The sequence below is a fragment of the Acomys minous genome, assembly GCF_964271855.1.
Source record: "Acomys minous genome assembly, chromosome: 1".
NCBI classification, from domain to species: Eukaryota; Metazoa; Chordata; class Mammalia; order Rodentia; family Muridae; genus Acomys; species Acomys minous.
This window is the reverse complement of record NC_140483.1, coordinates 65,930,376-65,952,308: the sequence shown is the minus strand read 5'-3', so window position 1 is coordinate 65,952,308 and position 21,933 is coordinate 65,930,376. Positions and strand designations below refer to the sequence as shown.

Genomic DNA, 21,933 nt, shown 5'->3' with positions numbered 1-21,933 from the left:
AGAGAAAATATGTGGTCCTTTTAAAAGACTTTTCTGAAGAATGACTGTCAAGTTGACAGACAAGTCTATTTTTATTGGCTGTCTTCAAGTGTGCTGTGGAAATAAATGTCTTCCCTATGGTTTACAAGGGTTGAAGGGTCTGATAGAGTGCTAACTCAACCGTGGAAGCTTCATATAATTTAACAGGAAGTACACAGCCTTAAAGGATGTTGGACTCTGAAGGAAATATTGCATTAATATTTCCTGAGGGTTTTCTATCTGTCCATGGTAGAATTCTCACTGAGAGAGTGAGCAAACAGGAAAGGAAGAAAAAATGTTTTTCAGCCTCCAAGCTAACAGCCAGGAAAGGATGCCTAGACACAAGTGTCTGAAAAACTTGAAAACTGGATGCCAAGGCGACATCAAAATTCAAAGTTTGAATCCTTTTTCCGCAGGGAAGAGGTAGCCTGACTTGACCAGGTTCACGTGGTGTTTATTGTTTTATTCTCCAGAATATAGAAAGTACAGAAAGGGAGGTTCTCAGAAAAACCTCATGTGTTTGGGGTGTGCCTCTGCAGCAGATGAGTTGTCCAGCCACTTGGAGACTCTGTGCTTGAACTCTCTCATACCTCCATGAAAACCACCACCACTGTGTTCCTCACCATGAGCACAGCTAGTGTCAGTATTGTCAGGATCAGAAGAAACTCCATTTTCTCAAACTCTGGCAATTAGATGAAAGGCAGCATTGCTCAGACCTTGTAAAAGCTATTTCTCTTCCACCCAAAAGTACCATTTCCCTTATCACTAGGAGAAGGGACAGATGTCAATCTGTCATACCTACTAGCACATCACATCACATGCTGGCCTCTAGGCTCCCTCAGTATCAAAAAGTACTTGTTACCCATTTCAAAATCCAAGTGGGTGTCCAGACTCCTCTCAGCTCTTGCCTCCTTTGCCACCCCAAACTTCTTCCATTCCTGGGCTTCCCTTCCTGACTTAGTCATTCTTCTTATAGCTCTGCTATGTCAGCTGTGCTCTCCCACTTGTCCCCCTTTTTGGTTCTCTTCATCTTCCTCTTTTGTTGTCCCCCCCTTTATCTTTTCCTCTTGGATCTGCTCCCACCTCTGTCATGGTGAGGTCCTGTCTGCTGGACATGTTCATTCTAATTTTCTTTCTGTTCTAGATTCTTCCAGATAGCTATGGCTGTTCCCTCCCTCACAGCTACAATAAAAGCCTTCCTCTTTATTATACCATGGAGGGGTCTCATCATGAGTTGATATCACTCACACAGATACCATCACTGTCATTATACACATTATAACCATCACCCTCATCTTTGCCATCACACCATCCTCATCCTTATCTCCATTCTCTCCATCCTCGTTTAGCTTATTTAGAACCACAGTCAGGCTCGGGTGACACAGGAGGTCACCCATGTGATGGGTCTAACAAGCATCTAAATAGTTCATTCTGAAAATATCACTGTTGTTACTGTTAGGTCTCAAACCTGGCACAAATGGCTAAGATGTATATGCAGCATATCAAAGTCGATGCTAGTGGCCAGGTTCTCCTTGCATCCCTCAGTCTCTATCTGTTTTAGGGCCCTTCTGGCTGGCATATCCCGCTCTCACCTTAACATTCTCCATCCGAGGTATTGGGCTTAGCTTCCCTGGCCCTAGCTGCCCTTTCCTGTATAATCAAACTATTTTGGTTACGTGGCCTTTTGGTCTACGCTTTGCTTTCTTGGCTAATCTCTTGGTCCAGGTCACCACTCTTGGTTGGGAGCTTCTCTCTTCTCTCCCCTCCCACCTCTTCTCACATGGCTTAGCTCAGTCTGGTCATGCTTACTCTGGACTCTTCCAGATGTCCCTGCCTCTGGCTATGCTCTCCCTTTAATCTCCAGTAAATCTTCTCCTTCACCATACCTATGGGGAGTCATGTCCTTTGCTTTTTTTTATCTATCTATCTATCTATCTATCTATCTATCTATCTATCATCTATCTATCTATCTATTTATCTATTCATTCATCTTTTGCTGAAACTCGGTCCAGTCATTACCTCTTCTTTTCTTTCTTTCTTTCTTTCTTTCTTTCTTTCTTTCTTTCTTTCTCTCTTTTCTTCCTTTCCATTCAGATACCAGGGATGCATTCCAAGAACCTCTCCCCACAGTTCACTTTTCAGGGGAAATGCACCAAGACATCTTTTCTCTACCATCACATATGTGCTCACAGAGAGACACAAACATACTACATAATCCTCATCAACAGGTTAATAGGTCATCATATTTGAAAATAAAAAGGAGAGAGAGAGAGAGAGAGAGAGAGAGAGAGAGAGAGAGAGAGAGAGAGAGAGAGAGAGAGAGAGAGAGAGAGAGAGAGAGAGAGAGAGAGAGAGAGAGAGAGAGAGAGAGAGAGAGAGAGAGAGAAAATTACCCCAGAAAGTTTAAACACTGAGCAAAGTCAGCAGTTGAATGTGTAAAGTCCAAAGGGAACTCTAGGTCCCCCAAAAGACAGTGCATATGTCCAGGAATGACAGTCTTGGCTCTTCTCAAGTTGGACATAGAACAGTTGCTAAAAGCCCACACCCTACATGGGTTTCTGCCTGCCAGGAAGAGTCACTTCTCTTATCCTATACCTCTGGTTACATACCAAAGTTAAAGCTGGCCTCTAGGCTCTTGCAGTCCCTAGTCATACTTAATAGTTATGCAAAGTCCAAGCAGTAATTTGGCTCTTTTCTCCTCCATGCCTCTGGCAACTCCCTGACTGCTACAGTTCAGGGTGTCCCGACTTCGAGACACCCATTAGGTCTGTACAGGACAGCAAGGTCACGGCCTGCCCTCCTCCCCCACACATACGTTATTCTTGCATTTCTCACAGGTAGCCCTGGCTATGACTCGTCTGCTTCTTTGTCTTTCTGTTACAGACTCTTCCAGATTTCCTTATTCTCTCTCTCTGTCTCTGTCTCTCTCTCTGCTCTCTGTCTCTCTGTCTCTCTGTCTCTGTCTCTCTCTCTCTCTCTCTCTCTCTCTCTCTCTCTCTCTCTCTCTCTCTCTCTCTCTCTCTCTCTGTCTCTCTGGCTTACAATAAAAACCTTCTTCCCAATCATGGAATGGGCATTTCACTGGCTTCTTTATTGCACTTACACTATGGAACTAAAAATTTAGATAAATGAAGTGGTTGATGAAGGGAAAAGCTGTTATTTCAGGAATTTTGTCCCCTAAAGACCATACAGTGAATTTATGATACGTGGCACTACAATATGTGACTATATTCAGAGACAGAGCTTTGAAGGGACAGAGAAAGCAAACTGGGGCTCTTAGGGTTAGTGGAGCCCAGTGCCACTGGTGCCTTGTCAATTGAAACTTGAAACCACAAAAATACTGTATATACCTGAACAGCAAAGAGGGGTCAAGAGCAAGTGCTACCTGAAGTCATAGTGACACCCCCGCAAGCCATGGAAAGAGGCTCCAGTGGAAAGCCTCTGGATTGACACTTTGTTTATTTTTAAGTGTTTTAAATTTTAAAACAAACTGTATTTAATGCACTGTTTACTGTTTATTTTATTTTATTTTTTAAATTTCGGCAATTGAAGAGATAGCCCAAAAGTTAAGAGCACTTGCTACTCTACTAAAGGACCAGAGTTTGGTTCCCAGAACTTTCTAGAAGGACTCACAGCTGCCTATAACTCTAGTCCCAGGTATCTGTCACAGTATTCTGGGCCCTATGGCGTCTTCATTCACATGCATACACTCCTTCCGTACATAGACGTAATAAATGATAAAATAATATTTTTTATAACTATCAAAATAGTGTGCACTAATATAATAGAAACTTTCTCCTCTCCTTTTCTACCTCTTGCCCTACATTTCTCCTGCACTTGGTAGCTTCGACAGATGATATTTCCTCAGGCCAGGCCTGGTGACTATCTACCGAAGATGCCCCTTGCCTTACAGGGGACTGCATACCTTTTGGCTCTTTCTCTAAGTGCGGTCCAGCACTGTCTCCTTAGCCAGATTCAAACACTGCTTAAAAACTCTCATGAGGGCAATGAAAGAGATAGAGACTCTACCCTTTTCTGTAGTGCTATTCATATTGCAACCAGGAGCCAAAGGATGAAGCCTCGTCGCTACACAGATTGCAACAGTGAACAGCATGGATATTAATGAGCCAGGCCTAAAACTAAAAAATGTACTGTTAGTATTATCCACACAAAATTAACCTTGGGATAAACATCCTAGAGAGCTCATGAAAATAACAGAATAGAACCAACAGAAAAGGGCCTTGGGGACATCTCCCAGGCAAAAAAAACAAAACAAAACAAAAAAAAACATGGATAAGCAAGGAGGAAACACTAGCATCTAATGATATCTGCTTTCATGTTTCACTACATTAATTCTTATCCTTTGGCCACTTTCCATCAGAGATAATTTCTAAAGGCACCATTGAAAGGGTAGAAATGGAAGGAGTCTAGAAGAGCTTTTCTTTCATTTGTTTGGATGTTTACATCATCCCAGAGATGAAATTCCTATGCATTTTAAAAGGATCACACCAACATCACTTACTGTTAAATGGTATCCCAGAACGATTTACACATAGGGCAGGCCCAGAGGACCCACTCCTATCTTGATATGTATATAATGACTATAAACCTCTTAGCTATTAAAGTAAAGATTATTCTGTATACTGACTAAAAGAATGTGGATGTGGATTGAGGGGTGTCTCTGTCACAATCTGTGTGAAAAAGCCAGTCAGGGCAATTCATGCATTTAATTCAAGCAGTGTGCCAATAGAGAGAGGAATTGTTTGGGGTGAGGGGAGGGGTGGATTGTGAGGCTTGCCATCCAGCTAGTTGGTCAGTGAGAACCAGGTATAATGAGAGATCTTGTTTAAAATACGTGGTAGAAAGAAATTGAGGAATATACCTGACACCAAGTTGTGGCTTTTATGTACATATGCACACATGTGTACTCACATGCACAGGTACACCCATACACATAAAATATTTTTTAAATGGAGTATCCTATAACTAGGCCATGATGCTGTCTGTTTCAATGGAAGGTACTCAAACACATTAAGAGGGTCATCAGTACTATGGCATAGGGAAGAGTGTGGGCTTGCCTGAAGTGGCAGAAACTGGGGATGGAGTACAGGCTAGAGTAGGTGTTTTGTTGAGTTTGGGGACACAGAAGTCTTATTTATAGGCCTCTAACTCCACGACAAGGGAAAGAGGTCAACTCTGTAAAGCAGCATAGGGACCTGTTAGTGTTCGCCTCCTCTGCCCAGTGCAGGGCCATAGGAGGTGCGGCTTGAATTTGGGGAGAAAGAACAGCAGCAGGAACAGAGCGGCCATGATCTAACAAGGCAGTATAGGTGGACGCGTGACTGGACTGGCAGAAATGAGGACAGTGCACTCTGACTACCAGAACACTGAAACAACAGACCCAAGGAAATGGGAATTTCTCCAAGAATCTCATGCTGGGAGGAGAAAGAGAAGATTGCCAGTCTGAGCCAAAGGGAGGCGTGTTTGTCTTCCTGAAAGAGATTTGACACAGCTCTAAGAACTTGTCAGACCAGACTGGAGGTCAGACAATGGTGGCCCAGGTAGACAGGACTATGCCTGGACCAGGGCTACTTGGATATGCACATTTATGGTCTAGTATTGAAATTTTAATTTCAGGTCAGGAAACTGGAGACAGGCTTGAACGGGGCCACTGGATTTATTTTTCCCTTTTTCCAATGTAGCCACAAGCAATATATTTCCTTCTCTCCCCTGTCTTCTGTTATTTTGGTGCTCAGTTGGCTTCATAGGGATGGTGGCCCATAATTGACTTCCCGGGCCAGGGAGGCCATGGTCTCAATTTTGGTAACCAGCATACAATATTGTAGCTTTATGAAACAAACAAGTGACAATTGTTTTTTCTCAGTAAACTCAATAATAATTGTAATCCAGTCATCCTGGAACTCCTGTGAGTACAATATTGAGACAGGCAGATCGTGAATGGTGGTGAATTTACAGTAAATTAACAGATACTAATTACATGCTTGTAAGATTACAGACCCACTAAGGTGCTTGACTTCCTCCCCTCCAAATCAGGCTAAGTCCCCTTATGCTCGCCATTCTGGACAAAGGACTCAGTTCATGACTGAATGAATAACAAAGTCACTCAGTTTTCTTCTGTGACTGTTATAGAATTCAGGCCTAAGCAGCAGACACTAAGGATAGGGAAGCTTCCCAGAACCAAAGCAACTTTGAAGTGCAGTCTCACCCAGTGTGGGACCCAGTGTTGGCCTCCGTGACTCCAGCCAGGCTCATAGCTTAGTTTAGACACTATGAATCTTGGGCACCCTCTGAAAATCTATAAGCATCTGACACTTCATCTGTTCTAGAAAGTTGAGTCACCTGTCTCTCCCACCAGTGTTGCCCTCATGCTATCTATCACGGTAGCTAGCTTTCTGAATGCTCTCTGAATTTTGAAGGGAAACCTCTGCTTTCAAGGCCTATGGCCATGATGTTGTTTCTCTCTCTTCTGATGCTTTTGCGTTTCAAGGTGTCATCACGGCTGTGTAGGACCACAAGTCTCTCTCCTAGTAAATCTTAGCTGAAGTATAATATTATGTCAGCTCCTTTTTAGGACCGTGGTTCAGTCAGGCCACAGTCAAACTTTTAACATGTATTTGGCCCTAAGTAGAACATGTGCGACAACTTCTAGTAGTTATCCCATACTGATTTTCTACTTAAATCATTTTATCAATACAAATATGGCAATATAAACTCAGATTTTTAATCTTATCTTACTTTGCTATACCAAATAAGCAAAAACAGGAGGCAAAATGCTAACAACAAGCAGAAATCTTACGAATCAATACACTGAGAAACAGAAGTAAAGAAACTGCAAAATATCTTAGTTAGATAACTTCAGCTTCTGGCAATAACACAATTATAAGACTTTTTAAAAAACTATTCACTTAGATATTAGGTATATAAGGCTCATTCCTACAAAGCACAAAGAAACCAGAATTCTTAGCCAGTACAGGACTAAGAGATGAAGATCTTGAACACCTGTCATTTATCTACACTGTTCTAATTGTAAGCTTTTCTTCTGAATTTGTATGTTCCTCACATTTATATATTTGTGTGTGTGTGTGTGTGTGTGTGTGTGTGTGTGTGTGTGTGTGTAAGATAGGATAAAATGTGGGGAGGGGTAGGTACCTTTGGTGGGACCATGCCAAGGTGTGCACCTGAAAAATTGCACCATGCAACAGATTTAGTGTAAGAAGTTTACAGAGTCCAGAGTGCTGTGTCTTAGACTGGGGACATGAGGAAGTGATAGAGGAAGACAGGGAGAGAGAAACAATGGGAAATGAGAGAGATGTGAGAGAGAGAGAGAGAGAGAGAGAGAGAGAGAGAGAGAGAGAGAGAGAGAGAGAGAGAGACATGTGGGAGATACACGAGGGAAGCTGGGGGTGTCGTTTCATGTGCAGCACCACCTGGTGCATCTTGTGCCAGGTAATGATGTAAGCTGTTGTTAGGTCCCACAGGCAGGCCAGAGGGAATGGCTATTTGCTTATGTTCACACATTGAGGTCATAGAAAAACTTTCAGGAATTATATTTTTCTATCTACTTGGGGAATCAAACTGAAGTTTTCAGCCTTGGCTGAAGGGGCCCCTACACACTGAGCCCTCCTCTGGTCCCATCTTCCCAATAAAGTTTTATCTCTAAATGGATGACTAACATAGGGAACATTACCTATCCCTTCTGGTCCTCATATATAAAACAAGAATTGTGATACCTAACTTGTTGTTATCACAGTGTTGTGAGAAATTTGCTTTTTAAAGAAAAGGAAATGTGCTCTGAACTGTATACTAAACAGGTAGGCATATTTTGAGTTCTCACGTCAGCTGTGGAATATTTTCTATATGATAAAGGAGTTGCCATCAGCATAGAGGAAGCATCACTGTGACTCATGTGCAACAGTTCCCAGGACATCAGAATTTGGAGGTAAAGGAGTGCTTTCATACAGTTAAAATCTTAGCAATCAATTAAGGTAAGAAAGAAGCTTGGAAAATCCCTAAATTCCATGTTTGGCTCTTTGGTGTTGCTATGGCTTGGATCTAGATTGTTGCGAGCCAGGCACACAAGTTGGAGGTATTTAAACTTTAAATGCTACAGTCTAGTGGGAGGTCTTGTACTCACTGCAGAATAATTTTGAAAGCTTTGTGAACTGTAAGGTGGGAAGAGCACAAAAACAAAAGAGCTTGACTAGATATAAAACTCTTTCCGATTCAATTCTTTGTTCATTGATGATCACCATGTAATTATTGTAATATGGCAAAATATACAGGCTGACCAAGATGGGTAATATGAGAAACAGCAGATTTGATTGAAACATATACATTGAATTTCATTTGAAGTAATAATTTTGTCCTGCTTATGATTTTAGGGATGACAGATGTGATGATTTCTATTCTTAGCTTCATCCTGCTAAGACAGGAACAGATTATGTACAGACATGATTTTCTTAGAATTAAACATAAGGAAATGGGGGAGATTGTCCAGTGGATAAAGAGCTTTACAGGGAGTAACGGGGACTGGAGTTCAGAGCCCTAGGATCCAGATAAAAAGTCAAGCCAGCTCGTGGCCTGCCTGTAATCTCAGGGTTCTAGAGCCAGAGCCAGGAGGCAGGAGACTCCTTGGGGCAAATTGGCTAGCTAGAGTAAACCAAAACTTCAGTAAGAAACCCGTGAGGTGGAAAGTGAACATGAACAAGAGTTGACATTAACCTTGGACCTTCCACATGTGCCCCGACACAGGTACATCCATATGTATATCAACATGAGTATATATATATATATATATATATATATATATATATATATATCACATTAAAAAGAATTAATCATAATATCTATACATCTTTAGAGTGACATGGGTAAAATAAATAATGGTAGTTGAAGTTAATTCTTATTAGTTTGATAATTTAAGTTCAAGAGTAAAATTGTAGAGGCAAATGGTGAAAAGATGCCTAAGGATTAATTTTCAGCATCATTCAAAAATTCTAAATAAAGGAGAAACTGATTCATGCAAAAGGCTAAATTTATACATATTGTAAGTGCTCAGATTATTTATGCTCCTATCTTTCTCCAATTCACCTCACTTTTAAAGAGCTTCATGGCTGATTGGCTCAATTATTTTTTCATTTGGTTCAGTCACTTCTGTGTTCTGTCAATACTCATGGGGCATGAATGATGGTCCTATTAGTGTGGTGAGGCCACATGGCACAGAAAGAGTTGCTTAGTTAACAGATGAGAGATGGACCTTCCAGCCATGCTTTACTATAGTTACATACTTAAAACAACTGCATGCGGACACTTATCTGGAGAAATGCCTTGAAATATTACTAGAATTTTTTTTCATTTGGGCAGAGAATGTGGCAACAAATATACACTAAGCCAAGATCAAAGATGTGTACTTAGCTAGGAAAATATATTTGCTTAGGCCTAGAGGTGCCAGTTTCTCTTCAGAATGGCTGCTGTGAAGACAGCATAGTCCAGGGTGGAAGTCCCTAGACTTGTCCTAACAGGGGGGGGAGGAGAGAGAGAGAGAGAGAGAGAGAGAGAGAGAGAGAGAGAGAGAGAGAGAGAGAGAGAGAGAGAGAGAGACAGAGAGAGACAGAGAGAGAGAGAGACAGAGAGAGAGAGAGACAGAGAGACAGAGAGACAGAGAGACAGAGAGACAGAGAGACAGAGAGAGACAGAGAGACAGAGACAGAGAATGAGAACTTGGAGGAAAACTAAAGAACAGAAAAACTAAGCAGAAAGCAGAGTGGTCACCTAGAATGGAAGTACTCATGTAAGCTACTGTTACAGAGCTTGAAGAGGGGGAAACTTACAGCCAACATCACTGATCAAAAGACCAAAGGAAAGAATATAGTCCCATGACCTCAATGACAATTATGATAGCCATTGCTTGACTGATGTGTGTGTATGTGTGTGTGTGTGTGTGTGTGTGTGTGTGTGTGTGTGTGTGTGTTGTGTGTGTGTGTGTGTGTGACAGGGTCTCCTGTATCCTAGGCTGGCCTCAAACTTGCAATGTAGCCCAAAGATGAGCTTGGTTTTTTGATCCTTTTGTCTTGATATCCTGAGTGCTGGGGTTAGAGGCCTGCCCATCAGTCATGGTTTATGCAATGCTGAGGATGGAGTCCAGGCTTCCTGAATGCTACCCAAGCTGTCTATGAATTAAACTATATTTCTGGATACCCAATCTGCTGTGAAGCAGCCCTTCAGTCCAAGAAATGATTTCTGTCTCTTTGTAGACCAGGTACACTGTATTGGACAGCAAAAATCAGGACACTTATAGTCACTAAATCATCCTTTATGCTTGACTAAGTAGTAGAAGCCTGGCTATTTTTGCTCAGTAATGTTTAACTCCTAATTATTGAAAAACCACAGTTAACTATTACAGTTTTAGAAAGGGAAGCTATGTTATTACTGGAAAAAAAAAGGATTTGTTCTTAGGGGAAAAGTATTTCTTTCAGTCCTAAGCAATCGCAAGCAACTTCTCGTGCAGTGGAATTTTCCAGTTATAAAGAAAAATGAACTAATGATACCTTTCCGGAAAATTTATGTGACTGGAGATGATCATATTATGCAAATTAAATTCCTTTTAGAAAACAAAAAATCAATTAAAGAATTTCTATGCCTGAAATCATCCACCTAGACTTTTTTAGCATAAAATTCTGTAAATGATATTTACCAGTGGAAATTAAAACATAAATTATTTGTTTACATGGGATATCTTTTGCAAAATTCTTGAGAACTAATATACTTAAACCAAGGAGTCAGAATAAAGTGAATTAATACATAGTGTGAGCAGTACCTAAAAGCAGAAAGGGGAGGCAGAACTGAACACTTGCTCTCAGTCTCTTTCACCAAGGCGGAAAGCAGCAATGTAAATTTCATGAGGCTGACTAGACTACTCCATCTGTTTTGGTAGCATCTACCTATTAAATAACTTTATAGGCCTTATATCTCACATCTCACATTTATATTGTTATATTTAAATGTATGAAAGATCACTATCTAAAAAAGTATGATAATACATACAATTTATTAAGCACTAACTACAAGTGTTTATGTCCCAGATAACATTATGATTATATATAATTTATTAAACAAGTATGATTATACTTAGGATTTATTAAGCACTAACTGCCAGTGTTTATGCCCCAGACAACACTTCCATTTTGTATACACATTATGCATATGTAAGGATACTATTATCCCCAATTTGTTTACAACATAACAGTAGCTTAGAACCATTAAGCAGCACATTGGAAATCCTAAGTGCTCCAACTGGAAGCCAGTCACAGCCAACATTTTTACCACTGTGCTTTCTTAAAAGAGATTTGGATGGTCCTTCCCAGTGTAACAGATTTGTAAATTAACTTCTTGGTTCACATCCTCGTGTGGTCAAAATTAACCAGCTAAAATAAAAGTACAAGCTTGAAGACAAGAAGATGCAGTTAGCATCCCCCATGATCTGATGAGCATCTCAATGTCTGGTCTGCCTTCCCCAGTGAGTTGCTCATTGCTGCAGTAGGTAGGCATGGAATCAGGAATAACTGTCTCTGCATCCTTTTGCATAAAACAACCTCAACATCATCCTTTGTTTTCCATCTTAAAGGTCGTGGTATCCTGAAGGACCTAGGTTCTCCTTCATGAGGAAAACTTACCTTGTAGTGGCTTTGACACAGTAATAACAAGGCCAACAAAATCCCTTTGCCCAAAGGAAACACGACTGCAATACAGGACTATCCTACTGGCCACACTGCCAGTCTTTTTAGCTCTGCTGAGCCTGCTCATAGGAGAGGAGGGGGAGAATAGTATCATGGGACTCTTACTCAGGTATCCAGCCACCCCTTCTGAGCAGTTACACGCAATTCTGCCCTAAATGCACTTGTCTCAGAGTGCTGAGGGAAGGGATGGAGCACATAGGTTAGGAAGCGTGAGGGGAATGCAGCCAGATGAAGCCATCACACCTGCTGGGAACAGACTTCCTGGTGTGGCTGCTTTAAGGTCACCTATGCACCTGGCTGCAACCCTTCCCCCAGTGCTCTGTAAGCATGCCCAATAAACTCATCGGTTCCTCCTGTGACTGACGAAATCATAATTAAGTTTGTTCTTGAGATATTTGAATGAGGGGTAGATGCCTTTAGTGCTTTCCTCAACATATCATTTGCATAGAGGGAAGAATTGTTATAAAGAACAAGTGAAAGAAAGGGTCCGAGATGGCCACCACTATAACCTGCAGGTCTAGTGGCTCTGAGGGAGTAAACAATGTCTGGACATGAGTTGCATCTCTCAAAATCTACATAAAATATCCCCAGTGTGATGATGCACACTTGCAATCTCAAAGGTAAGAAATAAAGAGACGTGGGCCTCTGAGGTTAGCTGGTACAGTTTCTAGGCAAATGAGAGAGCTGGCCTCTACAGAGAAGAAAAGGTGGAGAGAAATTGAGAAAGACTACAGACATTGACTAACCTTGACCTTTAGTCTACGCACACACACAGACACACACACACACACACACAGACACACACACACACACACACACACACTAAATAAGTTACATAATCTATGCTAAGGACTGTAAACCATCATTTGAAGTCTATGACTCACATGTACTAGAAGAAGAGCAATGGAGACATAGAACAAAGCGTCCATTCCATCTCATTTAAACTATAAAGGCCTGCATAGCTATGGTGAGGCTAAGTCACTGTCCTAAAGACCTGCAGCTAGTAGGTGGCAAACTACACTTTAAACAATAGTAGGTTGAGCTTCCGAATAGATATCTTGTGACTTGGTAAATACAAACTATTTTCACTTGTTTAATGCCTCTACTAAGGCACCAACCACACTTCTGGACAAGGTAAAGCTATATGCTACCAGGCTTCTTAGTAAAGTCGGGACTAATAAGCCACAGGCACTTAAGGCTGAATCACTACGACATCAGTTGCCCTGAGATTCTAGGGTCACTGGATTCTGTACAGTCCTGATCTCAGAAAAAGGTATGAATAAATTCTAATTCCTTTGCAAGGCTGACCTTTCTGAGACTTGGGTTTCCTAAACACAGGCTTGCCTTCTCTGCTCACTAGTCAAGAAATGTGAAATAAAATGACAATACAGACATAACCAATTGTTCAAAAATGAAAAAGATGTGTTACTTCATGTTGCAAAATTCTGATCAAGAGCACAATGCCTGAATAATGACTAAACAGACACGCACAAACAAAGCTGCCTTGTGTCAGATTCATTACAGCATTGAAGACATGTAAAAGAATGTTAAGCATTCTCACAAAAAAACCCAGCTATGGTCTCCATAAGGAGCCCATTCAGCTGACAGCTTATAGAGATGAGTTTTAGTTGTTTACTCAACGCAGTCTAGAGTCACCCTGCAAGAGATTATTTTTTTTTTAATTTTTTTCCTTTATTAATTTATTCTTGTTACATCTCAATGGTTATCCCATCCCTTGTATCCTCCCATTCTTCCCTCCCTCCCATTTTCCCCTTGTTTCCCTCCCCTATGACTGTTCCTGGATTATTAACTAAGCAGTAATCTATATCATGTTGGCCTTGGGAACAGCCACAAGAGATTGCATTCATTTTTTAAGTGATGTGGAAAAACCCAGTCCATTGTGAGCGGTGTTATTCCCTAGACATGGAGCCTGGAATTTATTAAGAGTGGCTGAGCACAAGTAAGCAAGCATATATGAATTATTTTCTCTTTGCTCTTGACTTTGGATGTGAAACAAGTAGCTATTTGAGTTATCTGCTTTGACTTCCTCACAATGATGGTTGTAATTTGGACTTATTACTACTCTAAGTTGTTTTCATCAGGATATTTTATCCCAACAACAGAAATGAAATGTTGACACTAGATAAGGCAGAATAATTCTTCTTTTCCTTTAACATATCTGTTCTCTGAGGCACAAGAGCATAATTCCATTTACTTTAATTAAAAAAAAATACTTACATTATTAAGAGAACCGCATACTGGTTTTTCTCCGTAAAATCTTTGGGTAAGGACAACTGTAAAGGAAGTTCTTTTAAAGAAAGAGCAAAATATTAAAGATGGAGAGTCATTTAAATGTAAAAGTACAAGATGCAGAGAAAGCTGTTCTTGAAGCGTGTAGTGTGTGCCAAGCTTTACCATAGTCATCAATGTGAAGTATTTTAATCTCTGTCTTTGCCAGCTTCTTCTTCTGCATAGTGTCTTTCATCATAGAGTTGCTTTCCAAGATGAAATACCCTGAAAACAGGAGAAAAAGTGTCTGTGGAGCACCCATCCATAAATGGTTCACCCACATCAAACCCCGGCCTGTCTCTTATACCCTTTCCCCTAAGGCTTGGGGAATGCTGTGGGATAAGGGGAGGACAGATTGTAAGGTGGACCTAGGTGAAAGTGTCTTCTAGACCTGCCTGGAACCATTGCACATGTGAACGCACAGCAGCCATGGTTTTCTATACAAGGTCAAGCCCGTGAACATTCCAGCATGGAGTGTGGAGGGCTCCACAAGTCCCCACTTCTAGCCAGGGAGCTAGTGCCTGATAGCGGAGAAAGAGTTTTCTGTAGCAGATGTTCCCACACCCATGAGCACATGAGCAACACAGAGTGGATTTGGTGGGTTATAGAGAAAGAAAAGGGCACGAAGTTAAATGGGAAACATTTTTGACCATGAGTTATATGCATCTATGAAATTCTCACACTATAAAAGCATTGTATTAAACAATTTTGCAAATCAAAAGGGGCATATGTCCACCTACCTTTTACCCAATAATTAAGAAGCAATCCACTACCCCATAATATCAAGTTGCTCCTTCTTGTTAGGCCTTGTGCCAGGCACAGAGGGAAATCTTTACTTGTCTCTTAAATCACAGGAGGGTTTCTAACTGGACTTTCTCATTTTAGTGAAATTCCCCCCCCCCCATTTGTTCCAGTACATCAGAATTAACATTTACATTTTGAAAATAAAAGTATGGTCATGCCACTACATTCCTTCAGAACATTTTAAAGGATATAAAATTATGTAGCAGTAAATGAGATAAAATTTGAATCATTTGGATTACCAATATGAAAACTCAGGAGGAGAACAAAATGTAGTCAGTAGGAACAATCCAGAAATGACCTATACAGTATCAGTCTCAGATGGAAATGTTAAAATCATAGGCCAACTGTTCAATAAGCTGGAAAAAGCACACACTCTCATTCCAAAACTTTACATTCAAAGTATAAGATATGTGATAATTATAGCCTAAGAAGAAAAATTTGCAAGTGAAATCAATAAAATATTAGATGCTACAAATGACCCTGGTGAACTGGAAAAGATAGCAAAATACAAACAGTCAAATAAAAGTTTGCATATTAACTGACAGTCTTGGGAGATAGCTTAGCAGGTAAAGGTGTGTGTCTCCTAGTCTTAGCTGTGAAGACTGATCTTAAGGACCTGTGTTGTCTCCTGACCTGTAGATATGTGCTGTGCCATGAGGATGCCACACAATAAATAAGTAAAAGTAATTCAGCTTTTTAAGTTGATTTACTATGAAAAATACGTAAGTAATCTGCTAGAATTTAACTTATGTGTTGTTAAATGTAAAAATGCATTTGAGGATAGTTTATATACTAAAATAAATGACCTTTAAATACAAGTGCTTGTGTGTGTGTGTGTGTGTGTGTGTGTGTGTGTGTGTGTGTGTGTGTCTGAGTCTTTGATGTCTCTTAGACATATACCATAGTTTTTATTTTATGGGACATGTGTTTTAACTAGATTCATTTCCAGGTATTGTGTCAAACTTATTTTAAGTGCTTTAAACTACATTTAATCTTTATCACGTTTTTAAGATTTTTGACTTATGTATCTATAAACACATATACACATGTGTAATCCTGATTTTTGCTCATTTTAATTGTTTTGTGACAGGTTTTTACTTATTTGTAAAAAACCTTTTGTATACAACCATGTTTTCTGCAAATAAAGGCAGTTTTGTTGTTATTATTATTATTGCCTTTGTCCTAGCTGAGTCTTCTAGTGGAATTGCATATGGAAACAGTTGGGTAAAGCAAGATTACCTTCCTTGATCCCAAAGTAGTATCTGTCTCTCAATGTTACAAGAATTCCCTGTACATTTCTGTATTGTCCATTTGAAATGACTATGAATTTATTGTTAAATTCTTATTCAATGCTCATTTCTAAATCCTTTGTGATTCTCATAAAACAATGATAAATCATATTGACTTGGGGTATTTCAGCAACATGGAATGAGTAAACATTGCACAATCATAAAATGTTATCCATTTAATAAATTTCTAAATGTAATATGTAGTAAAAAAAACATTTCACACTTAAATTCCTGAGAAAGTGTAATTTTTTTCATTTCTTCTCTGTCTTTTTCTTGTGTGAGTGGGTGGGGTGGTTGCAGTATCTATCTTGTAGAGGCCACAGATCCACCTCATATACTTCCTCAGGTGCGGTCTACCTTTGTGTTGTTATTGCTTGAGACAGGGTCTCTTACTGGGCAATGAACCCAAGAGATCCTCCAGTCTCCATCTCTTCGGACTGGGATTATAAGTGTGCCCCACAATCCTCTGCCTTTCTTATGAAAATTCTGGGGACTAACCTCAGGACCTTGTGCTGGTAAGATAAAACCTTCACTAACTGGGTCTTTTTAGCCAGGCATCATTTGATTTGATTTGATTTTATTTGATTCTGAAGTTGGAGTACAGGTCCCAGATGGTATAGGTTTTCTACCTTTCTTAACCGGGGTTTCATTATGCGCCCCTGTTGGACTTACACTCTTTTTCCAGCCAGAAATCATCTCCAATTGGAGACTGTCCTTCCTCTGCCTCCCAAATGCTACAACTAGATGTGTGTACCTCCATGTCTTCCTGGACCTCTATTTTCTAGAACACCTTGTGTAAGTTTGGTGGTACATTCGTTAAGCATTGCGTGGAATACATTTTCTTTTCATTTCAAATATTTTATGTTCGTTACTTTTATTTATAAAGTCGCATCTCATTTGTTTTACTCACCTTCCATGTATTGCCTACATTATAATCATCTACTCATCTTAGTGAACTCCCAGGTTTCCTGCTAGATTGTTTGCTGTGCTGGGAATAGAGTCCAGGGCATGAACATGTCAGGTGAGCATCCTACCACTGGGTTCCACCCTCAGCCTCAGAAATCAAGAGAAATGACCATGCTCTACCCAATTAATTCTGTTTATTTTTTGAGTTATGACTTCTATGTATAATCTCCTTCCAAACAAACTTTTCTTTCTTTTTCTTTTCTTTTTTAAAAATTTTTTTATTAATTTATTCTTGTTACATCTCAATGGTTATCCCATCCCTTGTATCCTCCCATTCTTCCCTCCTCCCATTTTACCCTTACTCCCCTCCCCTATGACTATGCCTGAGGGGGACTTCCTCACCCTTTATATGTTCATAGGGTATCAAGTCTCTTCTTGGTAACCTGCTGTCCTTCCTCTGAATGCCACCAGGTCTCCCCCTCCAGGGGACATGGTCAAATGTGAGGCACCAGAGTACGTGAGAAAGTCATATCCCACTCTCCACTCAACTGTGGAGAATATTCTGTCCATTGGCTAGATCTGAGTAGGGGTTTGAAGTTTACCGCCTGTATTGTCCTTGGCTGGTGCCTTAGTTTGAGCGGGACCCCTGGGCCCAAGTCTGCCTATCATAATGTTCTACTTGTAGGTTTCTAGGACCCTCTGGATCCTTCTACTTTGCTATTCTCCCATGCTTCTCTCATCTAGAGTCCCATTAGGATGTCCTCCCCTCTGTCCCAGTTTCCTGGTAAGTGAAGGCTTTCGTGAGACATGCCTCTTGGGCTAATATGCAGATATAAGTGAGTATATACCATTTGAGTCTTTCTGCTTTTGGATTAACTCACTAATTATGATCATTTCTAGCTCAATCCATTTATCCACAAATTTTGGGAATTCCTTGTTTTTAATAGCTGAGTAGTAATTCATAGTGTATATGTACTACAGTTTCTTTATCCATTCTTCTACTGATGGACACTTAGGCTGTTTCCATGTTCTGGCTATTATGAATAAGGCTGCTATGAACATGGTTGAGCAAATTTTCTTGTTGTGTGCTGGAGCATCTTCTGGGTATATTCCAAGGAGTGTAATAGCTGGGTCTTGACGAAGCCCTATTCCCATTTTTCTGAGATAGAACCAGATAGATTTCCAAAGTGGCTGTACTAGTTTGCATTCCCACCAGCAATGAAGGAGTGTTTCTCTCTCCCTTCATCCTTACCAGCATGTGGTGTTGCTTGAATTTTTGATCTTAGCCATTCTGATGGGTGTAAGATGGAATCTCAGAGTTGTTTGATGACTAAGGAGGTTGTCTTTTTCTTTTCTTTTTGTTTTTTGTTTTTTGTTGCTTTCTTTTTGTTTTTAAAGGTAGGTTTTCTCAAACTCACAGATATCCTCCTCCCTCTGCCTCCTGAGTGCTGGAGTTAAAGGTGTATGTCACCACACCTGGCTCAAATTTCTGCCTACTATCATCCTCAATAACAGAAATTGCAAAGAACCTGTTTTCTGATTTTCCTAAACCCAGCCACCTGTGTTATTTAAATGCTAGCACATTTTTTAAAAGAAGCCATCACAACATCTTATAACAAATGTTAGAAGATGTGAAATCACATTTCAAACATCTTAATTACATTCTCATTTAGGTGTTTAGTAGTGTGTATAAAAGTTGGAGCATGACTTTTAGGAGTTCTTTCCTTCCACCTTGTGTGCCTGGGGACTTGAACTCATGAGGTTGGCAGTTTACCCATTAAGCCATCTCACTGGCCCTGAAGCTATGAATTCTTACTCTGTATAGTCCATTAAGATCACTAATTCACACTGTAAACACTATTATAAAAGCACACTGAATATTCTACTTTCTGTATGTGCAAGATGCCAACATCACTTGATGATGTTGTTTGTAGAAAAGACATTAAAGTCTGTTTAATTTTTATCTTTATACCGCTAAATACAGATCATATTTAATATTTTGTTTTATAAATGTGTGCTGTATTATTGAATTACAATTAATAATTAGGTAAATGAGTAAGAACATCTAGTGGGACCAACGTGGGAGTATTATTGGAGTAATTTCACATAACTTATTATAAATTACCAGTGGGGGAAAACATAATTACAAGTAAACTAATTACATTACTATAACAGCAGTTGGAATTTTTTTCATTTACATTAAATGGAATTAATTTACTCATAAAATAAATATCTTTCCATGAGCACAGAGAGCTAAATTGTAGTTACAACAACAAAATTTAGGAAGATTTAAACCATTTCAAAATAGTATGGGCACACCAAAAATTGCAATAAATTCAGAAAATGGCTTTTGTAAACACTTGTTCTCATCAAACAATTGGAAGGCAAGGTCATGCTAAGGCACAGAGTTAAATGTAGAGTGTGGGATGCAAAGATAAGAGAATGAGAACAGAATGATGTGAAGGCGATGAGAGGGAGGATGATAAGAAGTGACAAAAGAATAAACAGTCAGTGAGCCAAAGAAATGGAAGATAGAAAATAAGAAAGGAAAGCATGGAAAGGAAGAGCCAAAATGAAAGAAACAGACATGCCTAAAAGCAGGGAAGGAATATGCTGCAAGGCAGAGAGAGAGAGAGAGAGAGAGAGAGAGAGAGAGAGAGAGAGAGAGAGAGAGAGAGAGAGAGAAACTGTAGCCCAATGATTTCTCTACCAAAATCATGGAGGAGTTTAGAGCCCAAAGTCACACATTAATGGTACCCAGAGGGCACACACTGTTGTTTAAGGGGAAGCCCTATAATTGAATGGTGTTGGCTATGTAAGTAGAAAAAAAAAACAGAAAGCTTTGCTGTCTGTTCTTGCTATGAGATTCACCGCTTGTCCTAGAGGCTGACAACATAACTGCACATCCCAATAAGGCTGGGGCAGTGGAGTGAACTTGTCCTTGGACAGGTGGACATCAATAGAGGAAATGGGTGTTTCAAATATTAGCCATATAAAATTTTTTGTATTTATACCATATATTAAGTCCATTACACACTGAACATATGTTCAGTACAGAGTATTTGGAAAATACTAAAACAGAGACAACAAAAACAAAAATCACTTGAAAGGTTCCCACTTAAATGTAAGGACTCTGACTATCTGAGATGATCATCTTGTGTTTGGATATTGTTTTGTTTTTGAGACAGAATATCATGATCCCACATTAGCCTTGAACTCACTATGTAGCTAAGAATGACCTTACATTTCTGATCACCTTGCCTCTACCTCCAGAGTGCTGGCAAAACAGCAATGAATGTCCATGCCCAGCTTATATGGTGACAGTGGTTGAATGTGGCACTTTGTGTTTATTAGAAAGGTGAGTTAATAGCTTAGTTATCTCCCTGGTCCTTTCTTGCAATTTTATATAAATCATCAATATCTTTATGTTATAAACTAATATTCAGATTTTTACCTCAGCTTGAATTGTCAAAAGGAAAAAGAATATGTGAAAGACTCAAGGCTGCAGATTTTGTTATCTTCCTAAATGTTTGCTGCTCTTCATTATTATAATAGAAAACTATGGAATGTACTTTCTACACAGTCATCATTAAACTAAAGACTTTTGCTATTAATTTATTAGGAAAGATATTAATCTGATGTTTTATTTACTGTTTTTCGTTACTTTTCCATGTTGGTTAAACAGCCTTGCTTTTCACAATTTTCTTTTCGTGACATATTTTTACTTCATGCGGTTCAGAGAACAGCTAAGTCTGTTTCACTGATGCTGCTATTTTTATCAACTCTCCCAACCCACTTGTCACTGAATAAAAAAGTTTGTCTCCCTAAGTAAGTGTCCTTTAAAAGAAAAGCAAGCACCTGACCTCTATTCACATAGCCTATGTGAAAACTACTTCTTGATCATGAGGCAATCATAGTTGACTTCTTGGTGAGGACATTGGCAATATTTGGCAAATTGTCAGGAGAAATGTTCTGTAATTGTCAGCAATGTTATAAAAACATAGCATAAAATTAAATCCATTTCTCACAAAGAATTTTCTTTGAATTATCCTTTGGCAGAGGTCAAATATGCAGTGTGACACCCAGAGCTGCCACGTCTCATAGGTCATAAACATATCTCCTCTTGCAAATGTATTTGTCCCTTTGTCTACAAGGAAAGTGGTCCTCAGAGCTATTAGCTGTGGCATTTCTGCTCTCTGAAGAAAGTAATGATGGAGTCATTTCATATGGTTATTTTCTATCTGTAAAATTAAATTTTCTTTCTATTTGGTTAACAACTGAAGGTGTCCTAACTACCTCTGCATTCACAAGCAGGTTCTTCAAATCTAATGCTCTGATTGCTGAAATGTTTACTGTTAAACGAAGGCATGGGGTGATTTTAGACATTTTCTATCTCTGAATGATGCATATTATAAAATTGAATCAAAGTAGCAAGTGTTGCTTCCAATTTAACTCAATATAGAATATCTTCACTCATGCACACATTGCAAAGGACCTTATATATGTGCAGAAATAAAAATAACTTTGTTGTGAGTGGTAGGCCGACTCAATCATTTACCACACCCCTTTAAGATATGTTCTGAAGATGGGAACAAAGGAACAAATAGAAACTAAAATAAATGCTGAGTTGTCTTCCAGTCAAACAAGAAAACAACAGAAACTTAGTACCTGTCTTTGTGGGAAGAGATGATAAGTCTCTATATAGTTCAACTACGTGATCATGGGATGCCTTTCCTTTTCTCAGAATGGCACATATTCTCCAATTCTACACATGTATAGCACCGTCCAATGAAAATGGCTACTTCCGTAAAGGTGACTCAGGAGAAAGCCATAACAGAAACATTCTAAGCTTGGATTCCTCATTTGATTTC

The 21,933-nt window shown here is 39.5% G+C and overlaps 1 protein-coding gene across 3 annotated transcripts in view; it reads right to left on the bottom strand.

Moving 5' to 3' along the window:
- DPP10 (dipeptidyl peptidase like 10) overlaps positions 1–21,933 on the bottom strand; it is a 1,517,748-nt gene that overhangs the window by 22,838 nt on the left and 1,472,977 nt on the right. For all 3 annotated transcript variants that reach the window (XM_084793012.1, XM_084793011.1, XM_084793013.1), the window contains exons 18-19: positions 14,190–14,288; positions 14,013–14,082 (exon numbers count right to left, since the gene is read on the bottom strand). In XM_084793012.1, the coding sequence (XP_084649138.1) occupies positions 14,013–14,082; positions 14,190–14,288 (169 nt within the window). The remainder of the gene's footprint in view (positions 1–14,012; positions 14,083–14,189; positions 14,289–21,933) is intronic.